Source organism: Chenopodium quinoa, unplaced genomic scaffold, assembly GCF_001683475.1.
Source record: "Chenopodium quinoa cultivar QQ74 unplaced genomic scaffold, ASM168347v1, whole genome shotgun sequence".
Taxonomy (NCBI): Eukaryota; Viridiplantae; Streptophyta; class Magnoliopsida; order Caryophyllales; family Amaranthaceae; genus Chenopodium; species Chenopodium quinoa.
The window spans coordinates 1,324,917-1,344,142 of NW_018744662.1; the positions used below are offsets into that span (position 1 = coordinate 1,324,917).

Sequence of the window (19,226 nt, forward strand, 5' to 3'; positions counted from 1 at the left end):
TAGCAACACATTAATCGCAGTACAAAAATTCAACAAAACAGAGAAAGTAAGGAATTTTCATCAATAACCACTATCATCCGCTTTAAATTCGAGAAGCATACATAATTTTTATCAAACTTTTTTAAAATAGAAAAAAAATACACTAAAACCGGAATAATTCGCTCAAAATGATAATGTAACGCATCTACAAATCCAGTCAAAATACATTCTGAACTTTCAAAACTAGCATCTTAGCTTAATTCTGCAAAAACAAACTCAGATCAAGCACTATTAATTAAATAACAAAAATCTGAAGACATATAGAGATAAATCATAAAAGATGAAGAGAAAATGAAAGAGTAAAGAAAAAAGAGAGAAGGAAATCAAGAGTAGAGAGAGAAATTGAAAGAAAGAAGAAAGAAAGATCTAGAAAATGAAAATTAAGGAAGAAGGTGCAAACATACAAATCATAACTTACTTTATTTGAGCCAATTTACAATAATGCTATTGTACATTGGGTGTTTTATAATATTTGTGATGAAATTTTCATACACCCACACTTTATTGAGTGGTGGAGGGAAATGATAATCCAATCACGTACTTATAAAAAAATCTAGATTCAATTGTGGTTCTTGTAAATGACAATGTGTTAGTTTAATTAATTCATCTTCTTTTTAATCCATCTAAATAATATTGTTTAGAGATTTTAAATACAATATTTGTGGTTTGATATTTCCAATTAAAGTTTATAACTTTGATGGTTAATTAAAATATAGATAAGTCGTAAACCAAAGTTATTTAAATTAAATTTGATCAAAACAAATCTATGACTAAAGTTGATCTATCAAACAATCTTAGTTGACACGATACATACTTGAAATCTAATTGACCCACTCAATCCAACTCAAATCGGACAACTCATCACTCAAACACCACCAAAACAGAACCTTATCTGAACATCACACATTTTTTCATGTGAAAAGTTCTCTTAAGAGAGTAGTACAAGTGTACAACAATTGAAATAATAGATTAGAGAAATTGTGTGTAGGTAGAACCGTAGAAACTCTTATCATGGTAACGTAGAGAGACTCAGAGAGTGTATAAGAGGAAGGATATTGTTCTCAAATAATACCCAACATACACCTAATATTTATAGGTGATATATGGAGCTGAAAGAAGCGAGAGAAAACTTCTACATACGTTCTTTATAAATTATCCACATAATTCTTGAATTTTCATGAGCATTCACCAATTTCTTTTTTTTTTTTTTTTTTGGACAACATAGTAATACATTACAGTTAATTAGTTAAACCTGCAGATTAAGATCAGATAAAGAAGTGTGAAATGAAACATGAAGAGTGATAGAATCCACTTAGTTTTTTTTTTTTTTTTTTTATAGGATGTAATAAAGCAGTGATCATGAAGGTACTAGACAAAGCCTCCATTTGAAGCAAGCTTTTGTAAAGGTCATTCTTTGATGTAAACCATGTGCACAAAAGCAATTCAACATAGAATAAAATGGCAAAATGTAAAAGAAACATAAAAGTGACAAATTAAATTAATTATACACTTATGATTCCACCTTATGTTTCCCACAAAGGATATTTTTTTTAAAAAACTACCATCGTATATTAGGTCACGATCTAAATTTAGCAAATTAACCTCATAACAATAGTGACAACTTAACAAAGAATTTACGATACGATAAATATAAATCAAAATAAATCACAAGGGTACGGTCGATTGTGACCAAGAGAGTACAATATTATTTAGCAACAAAGAGACTATTTACTTATAACCTTCTTTCTAAAAAACTAAAGTATGAATCATTATCTTCACTTAATTATGTATTATTTACTTGTTGTCCAGCTCTAAAGTTCTGAGACCCTGCAAGATCATCATACAAGTAGCAAATTTCCCAATTAAATGTTAATTAATTAATACAAGTATGCTTTTGTGATGAAGCATAAAATCAAATTTAGATCTCCACCAATCAGTTTACATTTTTGTTCACTAATCACGTGTAGTACTATATTGATTAACTAGCCTAAACTTTAGATATTATTCCCAGATAATACATAAATTCCCTTCTAATTAATTTGCTACGTTTTCATTTTTACACTTATTTTGATCATTAATATCTCTATTCATGTACGGAGTATTAATTAATAAAATCTACCGGGTATAAAAACTACAAGGTATTTCTTCATAAAAACAAAAAAAAACAAAAAAAAAACTAAAGGGTGTTAAAAAGTTTTATATTTACTGAGACTAATTTAAGCTTACAATCTTGTAAAAATTCACACTTATTTTAATAAATAATAGTAAAAATGGATATTGTTAAAATAGGGTATGTATTATGTAAATAGTACAAAAGTTAAAATGTCGGGATTAAAAGAAACGGGAAGCATTAAAGTATAAAAAAAGGGATGATGGATAGTACATCTCATCTAGCTTAGCTTAAGCTTTTGGGGTTGACAGATTCCCTCCAATCTCATAGCTTACATCTTTATAAGGTATAAATAATTAACAATAAATCATAATTCTGTTTTCTAGTTTCTTGCTCTTGAAGCATGGAAAGTATATGTAATTATAAGTAAATACTTGCTAATATTAGCGGAAAATAAGCACATTAATGGGCATCACAGGGGAGCTAGTTAGGAGTGTCTTCTCCAAGAGCAGGTCCATTAAGACTCATGAAAATAATGTAAGTCATCCGTTTCCTAAACACAAACTCGAAAACCGGGATTTTAGGGGTTAATGGAACTATGTTTGTTGGGTACTTATATATTGCTAATTCTTCTATGTTAACTGATATCAATTTTGTAGATGAAATTCAATGCTGGAGAAAAGAAAAGATGGAAAACATCAGTGAAGTCATACCTGTGTGGGGATGAATTATTCGATTCAGTTATAGCAGAAGAGGATTCAGCTTCTGTTAAGAGTTCAGCAGCCACTGGGTGCTTCCAGAAGATGGTCATTTAACTGAAGACATTCAAAGCCAAGATACATTTGATACCTTCAACCATGATAATTCAGACCGAGATCACTATAGTGTTAGTCACAGATCATTCGACGAAGATGCTGCAGCAACCATCATACAGTCAGTGTTTCGAGGCTTTAAGGTAAGTTCAACCTACTACAGTTTACTGTCATTAAGACATTACTGTTATCATTAGCCGAGTCTAGAGTATCTGGCATAAGTGAATTTTATGTTTGGCTACTTGTACATGTTTTGTATATGCAGGTCAGGTGTCTGAAGGAGACTGCAGGTTTTCAGAATGACGAAGGTGAGGGAATGAAGAGTCCTAGCAGGGAATCTTTGGCGACATCCATTGAAGTTCAAACTGGGAATTCGACTGGAGTTGTTTCAGTGCAGGAAGAGGATCAATCTGTTTCTACCAAACTTCAGCATAAACCAAATATTCAGCTTATAAACCTAAGGTTACGCGATTTTAACCCTACTGCATACCTCTGAGTTTACAGAATATTTATACTTACCACCATGCTGAAATTAAATGGTGATTTTAGTGTCAGTTCAGTACTTTAAGTTTTACTAATCCAAGAATGGTTTCCAAAACTGCATTATATCTTAAGCACTTGAAAATCTAACTTTTTGTTGCACACGGAATAAACAGGAAGATTGGGATGACAGCATATTAGACAGTACCAAATCGAAAATGAGGTATCAGAACAGACAAGAAGCAATGACACGGCGAGAGAGAGCACTGGCATATGCCTTCTCCCAACAGGTACAATGCCTTCCAAAGTTCCAATAAAGAATCAATTGTATTTCTATGCACATTACTCCCTCCATTCCATAGTACTAATTCATACATCAAGGATATTTATGCATAAAGATTAAGGAGACTGAAAGAGTGTAGGAATCCAAAGGTTGTTATACATTTGTCCTGTGTCTTGACTTTCGATGAGAATAATTTGATCTGGTAACATTCATTCAGTTAAGAATCTGCTCAAAGAAGAAGCATACAATATCTGATGACACTGAACCAAACATGGGTTGGAGCTGGCTTGAACGATGGATGGCCACTCGCCAAGTAGAAGTTTCCCCTGTGGAAGACTACACCAACAAGCAGCTGATCAATAGTGAAGCAGAAATTTCTACAAAAATAAGGCCTTTCCCAAGGAAAAAATTTCTAGACCTGTCATTTGATGAAAAGGAGAGCTGTGGTTCCAATGAGGTACCTATCCCAGTTCACAATTCACCAAATCCAGAGAGTGAAGATAAACATGGCCGCGAGTCATCTAAAAATAGGCTGAAGGCTCCAAGAAGTATTTCCAGAAGAAAAACAGCACCAACTTACCACTTGCAGACAGAGTATTCTAAGGTATCATTTATCTATTCCTAAATCTTAAGTTAATGACACAATTGAGAGACACACAAATTTTGTTCTTTTGGTGGTAGAGAACAAAGGAATCCCAACTCATAAAGAAACTCTAAGGCGATTTACCAAAAGGTAACAACAACTATAGCGTCCAACCATGAGAGTGATGGAGGTGAAAATCAAGCCTCCAGCCTTTTGGTTGGGAAGCAGGACATTTGATTCTCACATAATAAGACATTCAATTTAAGCCCAAAATATGACATGATTAATTTTAGTTTTGCATTTGGTGATATTTCAAACACTGATTAAGTTTGTCCGGCCATTTGTGAAACAGGTAAGCAAGAAAGATGGATCAAAAGAAGCTGAAAAGATAAAAAAGCAGAAGGCCAAGCAATCAAAAAGCAGCAGTGTTTGCAACGATGATGCATCTTGGTTACCATCTGATCATTCCGTGTCTGGTCAGAACTCCAAATCAGATCCCTAAAAAGCTGGCAGTAGTGTTTGTGGGTGTGTGTATATCAGAATACAAGCGTTTTCAAGTACTGTAACTATAGATTAAGTCCTCTTGTAAATTGTACATTGGCAGCATGGTACACTTCTTGCAGTATTGTATAAGAATAGCCAACCATATGGCATGTTCATTTGTGTGCTTAAACTGATAAATGTCATGCAGTGACTAGGACTAAAAAAGAGACAGAGCTAGAGTTCAGTATTGCTCTAAGCAAATAAGACAATAATGAGGTGAGGAAAACTTAACGCGTTTAATTTCAGAGTTCAGACAACCTATTAAGATAACTAAAACATATATATGAAAGGAAGAGATCGAGTATCTAATTAATTTAACAAACGAAAAACTGCTAACAAACTGAGCTATAAGTTGTTGAAACTTGAAAGTACACCTCTAGAGTTCCAGGTTTTAGTTCCTTGATTTTGAGCCAAGTCAGTGCAGGCAAGACATTTCTGCCTCAGAACTAACATGGTTAACCGAGCAGAAGTTACTGGCTTGGAAACTCCTCAAACATCAGAAAGTCCTCACAGTATAGAAAAATATGTGACTACAGATTGACAATTTTTTAAATGTCTAATACGATTAAGAAGAGGAGTGTTGGCAGTAACGCTTTGCCCGCTTATTATTGAGCACAACTGCATTATCACAAAATTGATTAACAGTGTATTACAATGGCATACTCAAGCAGTTTCTACGAATAAAGTCTGGACTCGAATGTGGCAATTGCCAAATTCTTTTTATTCACATATACAGCTTTTAACAAATTCAAGATAACATTACCAATAAATAGAGAAATAAGATACACCTCAGGCAGGGAACTAGCCCAATAAGCATCGATAAGAACTATTTGTAAAACGGATATTAATATTCACTTTTACTTAAAGAATGTCGTGAGCCAAAGAAATTCCAACTGGATAGGACCTGTGTATTCTTGTTTTCACTTTCGCAGAAGAAACAGTTTTCACACCAACTGAATCAAGATCATCTAACTTGGAGCTTGTAATTGGTTTCTTCACAACACTTTCAAACATGGTTGAGTCCGTTAAGAATTGCAAGCCCTGCAAAAAAAGTGGCAAATTATATCAGAAATGCAAATTCATCAAAAGAGTACATTGAAAACTTCGAAACTTCACAAACCTTCCGAGAATTGTCTTCACATGTAACTTTTGGTGGGTCAAGCTTTGATCCGACATCCTATGAAAAGAAGAAGAAAATAAAGATTAAACATTGAAATGGAACTGTGTATTTCTAGTTTATATAGCTCTAACAAGAATTAAAAAAAAAAAAAAAACATCAAATTCCCTCCTGGTGGTTCAAATTTATATATGTAGGTGAAGGGCTGAAGGCCTATATATTTAGACCTTAAGTAAAAGCAGACCTCTGTCAGAAAATATTGCCCAACGATATGTAATCTGTGCCAATTTGAGACCAAAACCCAGAGTGAAGTTGCATACTTCGTATATAACAAGGAGAACACAGATACATAGTTGCATACTTTGTATATAACAAGGAGAACACAGATACATGAGCTACAGGAATTTTGCCATTATTTTGCAGTCACTGAAAGTTAATTCTCCGCCCTCTCAAATTCATAAAGAAGGGAGTTGGCAAAATCAGCCACTTCTAAAGGCTAAAGATCAAAGGTAAAAGGAGGAACCCTCTAACCTGAACAAGTTTAGCATTCAGTCCTCCTTTGATTCCTCCAGCTACTTGGCATAAATAGTATACACCTGAATTAGTCAAGTCCTGTGGCATAGGAAGAAGACAGGGGCCATAAATTATTCCAGGATCATTATAAAAATAAAAATAAAAATAAATGTAAATAAAAACTAAAAACAAGCAATTTAACATTAAGCACAGACGCCCGAAATGAGAAATGCACATACCTGTTTACTTTCAAGAAGTTCAAGCTTTCCTTCCTGTCAACACATGAACACAAATTTGCCATGAGATGAAAGCAATTTGGTGGATCCCAGGTACACTACAAGATAATATAGTAAATCAAAAGGAAAATGAACAAGTACAATATTGAACTTTTGTAATAAAGTGAAGCAGCTTATATAACCACAAAGGTTGGCTATGTTTTGGCAAGCTTTATGCTTACATCTAATTAGAAGTATTACTTCATCACATCTCATCCAAGTCACCAATTTTGATTATTTATTCCCTTTATACTCTAGAAGTAGAATGCAACTCTTTAGTTGCCCTACTAAATGGTACTCCATACTTGACAATACAACTAGTACAGATTGCAACATTTGTCAGTATAATTACATGGAAAATTTTGATGCCACATCCATGAAAAATATATGATCTCATCACATAAAACCCAATATCCCACAATTTTTAATTTATAGTGTCAGCATCCCACATGAATTAACAAATGCATTTAAAAATGAGCTATTCAATCCCATTTTCTTCATCTTGCATGATCAAGGATCTCTCAAACTTTGGGACTTTTCTGAATCTTTAATGAGTTCATTAAATTAAAGTTAGAGATCACAATTGTTAGAAGTTGCTGGGTGCAGCATTGAAAGATTAGAGTTCCAGGAAAGCAATATTCAGTGAGGATTCACACAAAGAGAATACAGTATGAAATATAGTGATCATACAAGGGCCTAAAGATTTCAAAGAGCTCCTTCAAGAAACTTAAAAACTTCCAAAAGGGTTAGTGTATATATATATATATATATATATATATATATATATATATATATATATATATATACGAGTATACATAAATCAAAAAGTGGATATACCAAATCTTAAATAGACCTGGTTCACACTAATTTATTGTGGACAACTTATAATAGAGATACTATGGTCGTTTTATTTATTTAAAAAAAGGTCACTATGTTGAAATAATGATCATTATGTTAAAGTAAAAGTGATTGTGTTTTATAAAGGTCATAAGAGATAAAAAATTTTAAATGAAAATTTTAAAATACTGGTCAATATGAATAATATAGGTCACTAGGTTAAAATTAGGATCATAACATCATACTTCAAGTTTGCAATAACATTAAAAATCATACAAATTTTATTAAAGGTTACTATGTTAAAATTAAGGTTACTATATTTAATATTAGGGTCACTATGTTCAATACAAAACCAGTTACGCATATGTAGAACTTCGGGTCCACAATAATATTATTGTGAACCAGGTTCATACAAGTTTTTATGATTAAAAGTCCTCAATTATACATCCTATCAACTATCATAGCTACAACATCCAATAAAGTTGTAATCAACTAATTATAAGAAAATTAAATAGAAGATGTTCCCAAATAGCATAGATTCTAACCGATGGATCAGCCTACTTCCAAGTTCCAACACTCCCTCTTAAGACAACACATGGAAGAATCCCTGATAATAAGGGAGTTTCTCTCCAAGATACACTCACTATTGTTTATTTTAGCAAAATTGTTCATCTCAAATTCTAATAAAATTTACAAATCTTCATGAACATAAAAATTATACTACCTCCGTTAATTCTTGCAACTTTTGCCATTTTAGGATGCTTCCAATTACTTGCAACTTTCCTTTTGGTAATTTGTTTTAAATAAAATTACAAAAATACCCTTACCAATAATGTTAAAAACACACTTAGATAATTTAATTACAACTCATTAAATTAATAATTTCACTTATCTAACATAACTATTCTCACCCAATTCCAATTTACCCATACTAATTCAATAAAAAATCCAACCCAACAAATCATTCCACCATCAGATTCATCTTCCAATAACTCATTCGAACACCACCTTCAATATCGATGTCGCCGCCGCCATTTCTAACCACCACCTACAACATCGCCACCTCTAAACACCGCTACAACGTCGCCTCATCCACCTGTTGTTTAGATCTAATGGTTTGAGAGCTGGGTGGTTTGATTTCCGATGATTTCGGGTTGAGTGGGGATTTCTGGTTTCGAGATGAGTGGGGGGTTTAGGGGAGGTTTCAAAATGGGCTAGGGCTTTTGTGGTTCTAGGATGGGTACGGTGGTTTAATTTTTGGTGGTTTTGGTTGAGTGGGGGTTTGATTTCCGGTGGTTTTCAAGTTCAGGGGGTGGTTTCGGGTTGTTTGGGGGTTTTTGGTTTCGGGTTGAGTGGGTGGTTTTTGTTTAGGGGGTGCGGTGGTGGTGAGGTTGGAATTAGGGGGTGTCGGTAGTGGTAGGTTTGGGTTTTAAGGGGGTCTCGGCGATGGTGAGCTTCGATCTGGGGTTCGGCGGTGGTGGGTTTGGGTTTGTGAGGGTGTCGTCGTGCCGATCTGGGTATAGGGGATGTCAGCGAAGGGTGGTGGTGGTGGTGGCGACGGCAGGTCTTGGTTTAGGAGTGAGTCAGTGGTGGTGGACTGGTGGGTGGCTTGGGTGGTTATTTAATCATTTTTAATTTTTTCTCTCTCATACTTAATCACATACCCTTACAATTATGAAATTTTGACTTGGGAACCGTGTCCACCCCCAAAGTTGCAAGTAATAATTAACGGAGGTAGTATTTAGCACAAGCAAGTTACTGAAACTCAAGTACTTTAGACTCTAACCACTTCCCACTAAGATTACCCAAGATGCAACTTTAGAGACAGTTTACTTAAAAAATCAGGTCTGTGACAAAACAGATTTCAATTAGCAGGGTTATCAACTAAAGGAGATCGCCTTACCAGTCCATTTACCATCTCCCGGATTGAGTCAATGTCCAAACCAATTTGGGAAATGTTTGACCTGACACCAATTACCTACATATGCATAAAAAGTGAACAGAAAGTAAGACCATCATGCAAGCCAAAAGAAATTTATGATGGTCCAGATAATTACAAGGTACTTTATATTTTATAATATAGTTACCTACTTACAGCCAAATTCAACTATAAAAAGGTCTTGTTCACTTCATCTTATTTCACTTATCAAGTCCAAATAAGTTCAAACAAAACAAGTTCCAATAGATTTAGACATAATAAGTTTTTTCCAGAACATATTGCACACAAATAAGACTTTTCCAATGAAAGTAAGTTGAAGAGAACAGAGCCCAAGTCCTAGTAAAACAATGTTATACCCAATAATTGTAATATTTGAAGGCATCTTGTGTTTAATATCCTCACAATCTTATAATATCGGTCAGGTGAAAACGGGTTCGATCAGGTTCGACTCAGTTTTTTTTCAAGCTTATTCAAGTTCAGGAAATTAACCAGGAGAAAACGGGTTTTGGATCATGAAATCTTGTTCATGACCCACTTTTTCAGGCCACGTCAAATATTGTATTGGTTTGAGCTACATTACTAAATGAAATAATTTAATTGAAAATCCATACATCATTATGTATTTGACCAGAGATCTCTTTCTGCTCTTCCAGCTTCCAATCCAAGGTCTCCAGCCTTTTTGATAAATGCTTTTTTGTCGTCTACAAGTACCAACAAGTAGGAGTTAAAATAAAATCATGGGAAGAAATTCGAAAGCAAATAAATCTAAACTGTCTAAAGTCTAAATATTGACCAAGTGGAGATGAAACTAACTGCCAATGCATCAGTCAAGTTGTCCAGCTGTTTTGAAACACTAGCAACAGCATTTGCCATATTTTTCTTTGTAACAAACATGACATCTGAAAATGACAATCCCTGCAATGATGGCAAAGTACACATTATAGGAGAAAAAGACATAAAAATATTTCAAAAGATATAGAGTTTATGAAAGAACTTGAAAATAATTCAAAATAAAGAAAAGATTATCAACTGACACTAAAAGCTCATAAGTTTGACAGCATGGGTAATTAATCTGATAAACAAGTCTACTGCAAGTAGAAAAACATTATAACAATGAATTATAATGGTATGTAGGATATTGAGTAAAAAAATAGACCTTCCACCACATGTAACAGTATCCCATTGCTCCAACAGCAGCAGCTGGCACCAAATAGGAACCATAGCCCCCTAAATTCAGCAAGAAGAAATGAGGGTATAATACATTAGTCGCAGAAAAAGGTGGAATGACATCTTAGGAAATAAAACTCAGAAGAGTTCTCTATGCTATTATGCACAATGTATACCTATTACTAAAACATGTGTCAACTTTTCATTAAATAAAATCCCGCCTAGACTACTGATGACATCATCTCTTTTCCCCCCCTAAATTTGTCCTTCCAAGTTCTAAGACTGGCAAATTTGTAACTAAAAATAAATGAAATTGTGACTACATGTTTCCCAAATAAAGAGTAGCTTACCTCTTTCCAAAAAAAAAATAATAATAAAATCATGCAACGCAAGGGGCTAACCTAGCCAGTGAGTATAATAGGTTGTAATCAAATAACATTGAAAATCTAATAAAAGTAGAGAAATGACAGTCCAAATCGATGGCTCTCTTGCATCAATAATGTCCTTTATTGATCTAACACGGTGAGAAAGAACTGCACTGCCTACTGAAGAAATTAAACAAGTCAAGCAGATTATCAGAAGATAGCAAAGAATCATAAAAGAGAATCAACTTACCACTAGAACCAGAGCTCCCATTCATAATAGTAATGGGATTTGATAGGGTAAACTCCCTAATCTCCTGAGCCAATTGCCGAACCTGAAGGTAACAAGAACAGCAAGTAAATCGCTATAGAAATTTATACACTTATTATCGACAGCTCATTGAGTCATTTCCATGGAATTAATTATTACTTGTTGGTGTTCTTTATAGCTAAAATAACCTTTTTTGTAGATGAAAACCAACCAAATTTCAAAAGCAAGCAATTAAAGCCACATGATGCATTTTGACCAACTTATACAGGCAGCTTACATTGGTCAAAACCAAAAATTTTAATCATCTCTCTTATAATACAATATGCATTGCATAAAGCTTGGTACATAGGTGATCCCTTAAGTAAAAAAGGGCCCCCCAAAAAAAGTTACTTCCTCAAATCTCTTATCTACATCTTAGGAAAACCAATGTTACCTGTGCTGCAAGAAGTGTGGGATCAATTGTGGTTGAAGAGATATCAACATCATTGATGCCTTTTATGAATTCCTGAAGTTGCAGAAGGACATCAGATAATTGTCCATTCTTCAAAATTACTGAACCAGTCAAACCTATAGTGCAAGTAGAAAAATATAAGGCCGATAAAGTATATAGAAACGTTCAACAGAAATTATTCGAGCATTATAGTCTTGGCAATGAATTTATACTTAATGATAATTGCATAAGACAAATCTCCTCATGTACAGAAGTCTACACTCAACCTGATCATTAGCTAAACAAAAATATTTCCATACAATGCATATTTATAATAAAATAAACACAACAACCATACAAATATATTCTTCTTTGAGTCCTAGATTAGGCCAGAACATGCTTTACACCCTTGTCCCTTAGGGGCCTGAGTGATAGCCCTGCACATGGATTATTATGTTTTTCTTCATTGCACTAAGCAGAAGAGAGAGCATTCTGATTTTAAGCTATTGCGCACTCACAATCACAATCACAAGCTTCAAACAAGCATGAAGCACCCATCAACAGAATTTCTGGATCAAAAGTAGCAACAACAGCAATAAAATAAAAAATAATAAAGAACTCCATTGGATTGACCAGAACATACATATATAGACTACATCTAACCCCCACCAGAAAGACAACAAAGTGTTAATATCAGCTGTCACTTTACAAATTCACGTAAAAACCATTTCTCCAAGCACTAGTTCTTCCCACACAAAAGAGCCCCATTTCAAACCATGCGTCAGCTGCCATTCACAAGAAAGAAACATAAAAGGCATCTAATTTTAGAAGGTTTGAGTGATATATATTGTCTTCAGTCCATCTACGTATGCTAAGGCTATTCAGACCATTAATCTTACTCAAGTATTTGTGTAAGACACTCGATACACCTAACATTGAATGGACATACACCTAACATTGAATGGACACTTTGTAATTTCATTTTACACAAACCACTAATTCAAATTTACACCAGGATACATATCTGTGTCACAACACAGTAGCCAACTAGCTATATCTGTGTAACAGCGTAACACAACCTACTCTATCATCACCGTAACCATGATTAGTTTGTCTAATCTTCAAACAGTGCCAATAGCACAAAATAGTATAATCTAGAACCAAGTTAAGTTCAATTTGATACCTATAAGCTTGAGAATTGTCCACTCCGTCAAAATAATCTACTCCGAACTGAAGTTTAACCCATTTAAGCTTTCCTCTTCTAGAAAAGTAACTACGAACCACGACATTAGAGCGGCAAAAATACCCACATCCAGAATTCCTGATAATCCGGTACTATCTACATCATTATCTCCCATTCTACCCCCTCCCCCAAGGACCCACCCAGCCCACCCCAAGAGTTGAGCTTCAGCACCTATATTCTCAGCTTTTACCTAATCTAGCCACAATGGATGATAGGTGTTAATCTGATCACTCAAATAATACAATCATAACCTTCATACAATAGTTCAAATTTCTAGCACAATCATAATTTTTATAACACAAACAACCAAAAAATACACAACATTTCAAAGAAATTGACTTTATTGAACATAAAACTATGAATTTTATCAAAAACCCAGAAATGAAAACAAGAAACTTGGTTAAATTAATAGAGTGATTACAAATTTTAAGATGTGGGGCAATCAGAATAATGGAAATTTGAATTAGGTTTGACAGAACAAAGAAATATGAAAAAGGGGTAATTCAAAAGATTAAGAAAGAGAGAAAGAAGAGACCTGCTCCCAAAAGAATAAGAACTTTGGAAGGGGCAACCCCAGTTTGCATCGCCATCGCCATCGCCGAAATTGAGCTCAGCTTTCAGGCATAATATTGATGGGGTTGAGAAAACTTGTAATGGCGTTTCGATCACAGCTTGAAGTAAAAGTAAAAGACCAAGCTTTGAAACCAGTTGTTAGAAGTATGACGAATCAATGACATTACTAGTCTGTCCGAACATGAATCCATTTTATTTTTACCCAATTCAAATTATTTTTTGCCCAATTTAAATTATTTTTTCTCTAATAATTATTGATTATTATTATGAAAAATTGTCCGAAATAATACGCCGTAAAAATAATCCCACCTTTAGATTATTTTTAGGAAAAATTGACATAAATATTATGACTTTTGCGCGGTCCGCCATAAATAAAACCACCTTTTGATAATCCCTCAATAAAACGATCTTTGCACACCATCTTCCAAAAATAAGATAAAAAATCGGTAACTTGTTTAATAGGTTAAGGAGGAGCACGTGTCACATTGGGTAGATTTATTTATTTCAATTTTAACATATTTCTTTTTTAAAAAAGAATTAATTTATAAAAAAATTAATAAAAAAAAAAATACTTCCCCTCTAACCACCTCCCCACCCCCTCCAAAATCCGGCAGCAACCACACCACTGCCAGCCACCATCTACCTCAAAGAGTCACAACCCCACCTTCTCTCAACCACACAACTCCAACCTCCACATTTCCACCACCATGCCGCAACCGAACAGCCGCACAAAACCGCTTTGCAGCACCACAATCAACCCGCAACCCATTCGACCCTCATCAACAACAATCGCACAACATCATCTTTCCCCCTTTCACAAAAGAAAGCATCGAAAACTCCGACCACCACCAAAGCGCACTAACAAAGCATCTCACAGCAACTTAGACCGCAAAAAAGAGTAAATCGGAGCCCAAACCCGCTGCCTCTCCCTCCAAAATCCCCTCCTTTCCGGCCACCTCTTACCATCCCCTCCAAAATCCGGCCACCTCTCTTTCCTTCGCTGCCGAAACCCCAAACCCCTCCAATATCCGGCGGTGACGGTGTGGGGATTCACGGGAATGGGGGTTCACAAATGGGGGATTTTGTTTTTTTTTTTAAATAAAAATAAAAAATAACCAATTACAAAGTGACACGTGTCACTTTAACCCATTAAACAGGTTACCAACCGGTTTCACCCCATTTATAGAAGATGATGTGCAAATTAAAGGTCGTTTTATTGGGGCATTATTGAAAGATGGTTTTATTTATGGTGGACTGGACAAAGGTCATAATATTCCGGTCAATTTTTCCTTATTTTTAAATAATTCGACCTTTAATATCAATTCGCTCAAACTGGTCCTAACCGGTCATGTAACTTGTTATAACAAGTTATCTGACACGTGTCGACCTATGATTGGTCAAAAAATAAAAATTAATTTAAAAAAAATTAATTTTTTTAACAAAAAAAATATATTTAATTATTTAAGAAAACCACCACACCAGCCAAAGAACCCTTTTCCCCAACACCTGACTCCCCATCCCCGCAACTTCAGCCACCTAATTCCTCAACCCAACTGTGGCGCCTGGTTTTTAGTGGACAGAAATTAGTCTATAAACGGTTTCACTTAAGTGTCTGATAAGACTTATAAACAAAACTTAGAGTCGCCACCTTATTTTTATCCGAATAAGGACGGATTTTAGAGGGATTTGTTAAACATCGCCCACAAATTACTACATAAAGCCCACAAAATTCACTTGGTTTGACAATATTGCCCTTAACCTAAAAAAAAAACACTCACACTCTCATCACTCACACTCTCATCGCTCATCTTCTTTCAACCTCTCTAAAAAAAAATTTCAAACAACGGCAATGTCGAGGCGGCAAGGCAAGGAATTGGCGGCGGCGGCGGAGGGAAGGAGGTCCCAAGGAGGCAAGGTACAATTTGTAAAAAAAAAAAAAAAGGGAAAACCGCCGTGACGGAGGTGGGGCGCCCTGGCTGGACGCCCAGCCAGCGGTGGTGGCGCCAGCTGCAGACGCCGCCACCAGTAGGTTGGCGCCTGGGCTGGACGCCATAGCCACGGTTGTGGCGTTTATTCAAGGCGCCGCAGCCGTGGCTGTGGCGTCCAGCCCAGGCGCCAGCCCACTGGTGGCGGCGTCTGCAGCTGGCTTCACTACCGCTGGCTGGGCGTCCAGCCAAGGCGCCCCCCCCCTTTTTTTCTTTTTTTTTTATATATTTGTTTTAAAATATTGTTTTAATTTTTTTTTTTTTTTTTGTGTAATGTCTTTTTGAATTGTTTTTATATTTTGTTGTTTATTTTTATAAATTTTTTCAATTTTGTTGTATTTTTTCTATGTTTATATTTTGTTTACAATTATTTGTTTGTTTTTTTTTGTACATTTTTATTTTTATTCTCTATTTTGATTTGTTTTTATATTTTTTTTGTGACTTTGATATTGTTTTTGGTTAGTTAATTTATTTTAAATTTTATTATTGATATTGTTTTTGGTTAGTTAATTTATTTTAATTGGGAATGAATTATTTATGTTTATATATATTCTTCTGTGTTGGTTTCCTTTCTAAGTGTATTTTTTATTCTATTATTTTTATTTAAGTGTTTTGTTAATTTCTTTATTATGTTAATTTGTTAGTATATTTTTAGTTTATTTGATTTGGGTAGTGGTAGCTATTTTTCGTATAAATTTTTGTATGTTTATATATTTTAAAATTTTGTGTAGAATTCACTGGGTCGTCATGGTGCGGGGAAGAATGTAAAGCTTCTTAGTAGAAGCTATTCAGTGGAGAGGTCGGGGCATAGACATGTCAGATCCCGTGGTATTTCGGCCTCAGCTCGTAGAGAACGGATCCACCGTCGGGATGAGGATGACGATGACGATGATGATGCTGAGGAGGGTGACCAGGAGGAGGGCGCAGATGAGGATGAGGATGTGGACGATGGCAGTGGACCGTATGATGATTACGGTCCATTCAGTCAGAGGGTTGATGACATGTACGAGACACATATGGTGGAGGTGCGTAAGGGTAGGGGTGGTAGGTTTGTTAGTAGATCTGGCACATCATCTGCGTCCACTGTATCTGGGGCAAGCAGGAAACGGTCGAGGGCCGGTAATGATTCTTGGGTTGTTAGGAGTGAGGTGCCCGGTGGGCCTGTTGACGGGAGTGTGATTCCTAGCTTTCTAGGACACATAGCTGCCCGTATTTGGGAGGACCAGGAGAGGCCTTCAGTTACGGGGTTGTTGAAATGTCATACCCGGGAAAAGACTTGTAGCTTTTTGCGTACATGGGCTGAGGCTTGGCCGGCGGAGAGCTAGATGTTCGAGCGACTGGAGGGCACTGGGGTGAATCACGTTCCTGCCACCATGCACGATAAGATTGACAATACGCTGATCACGGCTTTCATTGAGCGATGGCAGCCGGATACAAACTCTTTCCACCTTCCGTTCGGTGAGATGACGATCATGTTACATGACGTCGAGGCCATTCTGGGGATTCGTGTTGAGGGTAAACGACTTTGTGCTGTGGCTGATGCGGATCAGGCAGATTTGCTGGCGGAGTTGTTGGCGGTGGACAGGGCTGCACTGTACACCGAGGCGCTAGGTGTTTGGGAACACGGAGGTGTGAAGATCGCATCCGTGTTGCAGCGGTGTTTGTACCCCAGTGCACGTAGGACGCACGACGCACAGCTGAGTGCTTATGTTTTTCTACTCCTCGGATGTACCTTGTTTCCGGATAAAAGCGGCGGAAACAAGCTCAGGCCACGCGACATAGTAGAGGCGTGTGACCCCGACAGTGTAGGCCAGTTTTCCTGGGGATCAGCTACGTTGGCGTATTTGTATCGCCAACTAGGATTTGCGAGTCGGGCTGACGCGGCAGGTATCACTGGGTGTCTGACTCTATTGCAGACCTGGATATACGAGTACTTTCCTGCATTGCGACCACATCGTGACCCGGTTCCTATTGATGAGGGGATGCCGCGTGCTTGTGCGTGGAGTCCGCGCTCGGAGAAGAAGTCCGTTGACCGCCTCCGATCGATACGGTTATTGCTGGACAGGCTGTCCCCCTTAGAGGTAACGTTTATAAATTGTTTCTACATTTTATTATTTGCACATATTATATTCATGTTATTAAATTTTAAAACTATGTGCAGGTGAACTGGATGCCTTTCGGCCCGAACCCTAGTGTTAGGGTACCCAGGACCCTGTACACGGGACTCATTCAGTATCGTGAGATCGTCGAGGCGTACATGCCCCAGCGTTGTCTTCGCCAGCTTGGATTTGTTCAAGTTGTCCCTCCTCCCCCGGCATGCCCGATGAAGGCGGTCCGACCTGCATCGTCGAGGGACTACGTCGTGCAATGGCCGGATATCATGACCGGGACGTGGGACCAGTTTCCGATGGTGGCCCGCTTATGGACTGCGGAGTTGCAGCGGCCGCCCTCTGGGGTTCCTCCCATGTGTGACCATTACTACATGGAATGGTTCAACCGGTATTCGCACTCGAGGTTGATCGCAGATCTCGACCACAGCGATGATGATTATGTGCCACCGCCTACTACCATGGAAGCGGTATGTCTCATATTATATTTATCATTGTCTTTTAATTAAGTTTTATATGTTGTTATTGTATTTCATCTTTTGTTTTTTGTTGTATGCAGTGGATGGGAAAGATAATGCAGGACGTACAGAAACTCTCTCTTGAGAAGGACAGCATGAGTGCAACAGGGAGAGCTGTTGTTGATAGTCTGGAACAGACCCTTGCGCAGTGGGAGTCGTCGTCGAGGAGGGATTACTGATGGTTTTGTCATTTTATTTATAGAGCACTTTAAATATTATCGTTTTAATTTATTAAATTGGACATTATGTTGTAAGTTTGTAACATTTTAGATTGTTCTTTTAGCTTCCAACTTAAACATATTATCATTGCTATTTTTAAATTTTGATATAACCGTTCGTGGATCCGCGCAACTTACCCATGCAACATATAGAATGCAGTAAGCAATATAATATAAAAGATTAATGTTCTCATTAAAAGAGCAATGTACAAATAAGATTACATAGGAAGAATGTAAACATGAAAAACTAAAATGCAGCTAGGGTGTTCCATTCGTGGATCCGGTCATGATATAGCGCATCCCAACCCTCTACGCTCGCTGTGCGAATGTTGTACCACCGAGGTATAATCGGTGGCACTGGATAATCGGATGACATGTCTAGTCGGATGAAATTTCTGTATGACGACCCAAGAAACGCAATAGCTAGCTCTCTGACCGGTGTGGTGACAGTCTCACGCGACCGCCAAGGGAGAACCGTGGTACAAGGATAATAAGCTTGACTATGCACTCCCAGGCCGAAATGCATGACTGCGCATTTGTAAATGTTTGCAACGGAAAACAGATCTAGGGGCGCGTCAAAATAATGATTTTGGCCGCAAGGTCCACCTCCCCACCGGATACGCCGCAGAGCGCCATCCAAGTCATCCTGGTACACATGACGATAAACATTTCGGTTAGAGGCAATTTCGCTGTACATCAACTGACGCACCAAACCGTAGTTGTCTTCGCCCATTTGAAAAACATCAGCCACGACCCGGAATCCGCAGTTACCATCTCCGACTACATCATTCCACCCTTCCAAGTACGGCATGATGATCGC

At 36.8% G+C, this 19,226-nt stretch overlaps 1 protein-coding gene and 1 pseudogene across 1 annotated transcript; one reads left to right on the plus strand and one right to left on the minus strand.

Moving 5' to 3' along the window:
- Positions 1–1,901: 1,901 nt before the first annotated feature.
- LOC110701844 lies at positions 1,902–4,980 on the plus strand (annotated as a pseudogene).
- A 450-nt stretch (positions 4,981–5,430) lies between these two features.
- On the minus strand, positions 5,431–13,744 carry LOC110701936. The gene is made up of 11 exons (XM_021879549.1): positions 13,540–13,744; positions 11,765–11,898; positions 11,314–11,395; positions 10,688–10,758; positions 10,345–10,446; positions 10,143–10,232; positions 9,496–9,570; positions 6,720–6,752; positions 6,499–6,579; positions 5,971–6,027; positions 5,431–5,891 (listed from the first exon to the last, which is right to left on the minus strand). The coding sequence occupies exons 1-11, from the start codon at positions 13,598–13,600 to the stop codon at positions 5,712–5,714; spliced, it is 966 nt and encodes a 321-aa protein (XP_021735241.1). The 5' UTR covers positions 13,601–13,744; the 3' UTR covers positions 5,431–5,711.
- Between the last annotated feature and the right edge of the window lie 5,482 nt (positions 13,745–19,226).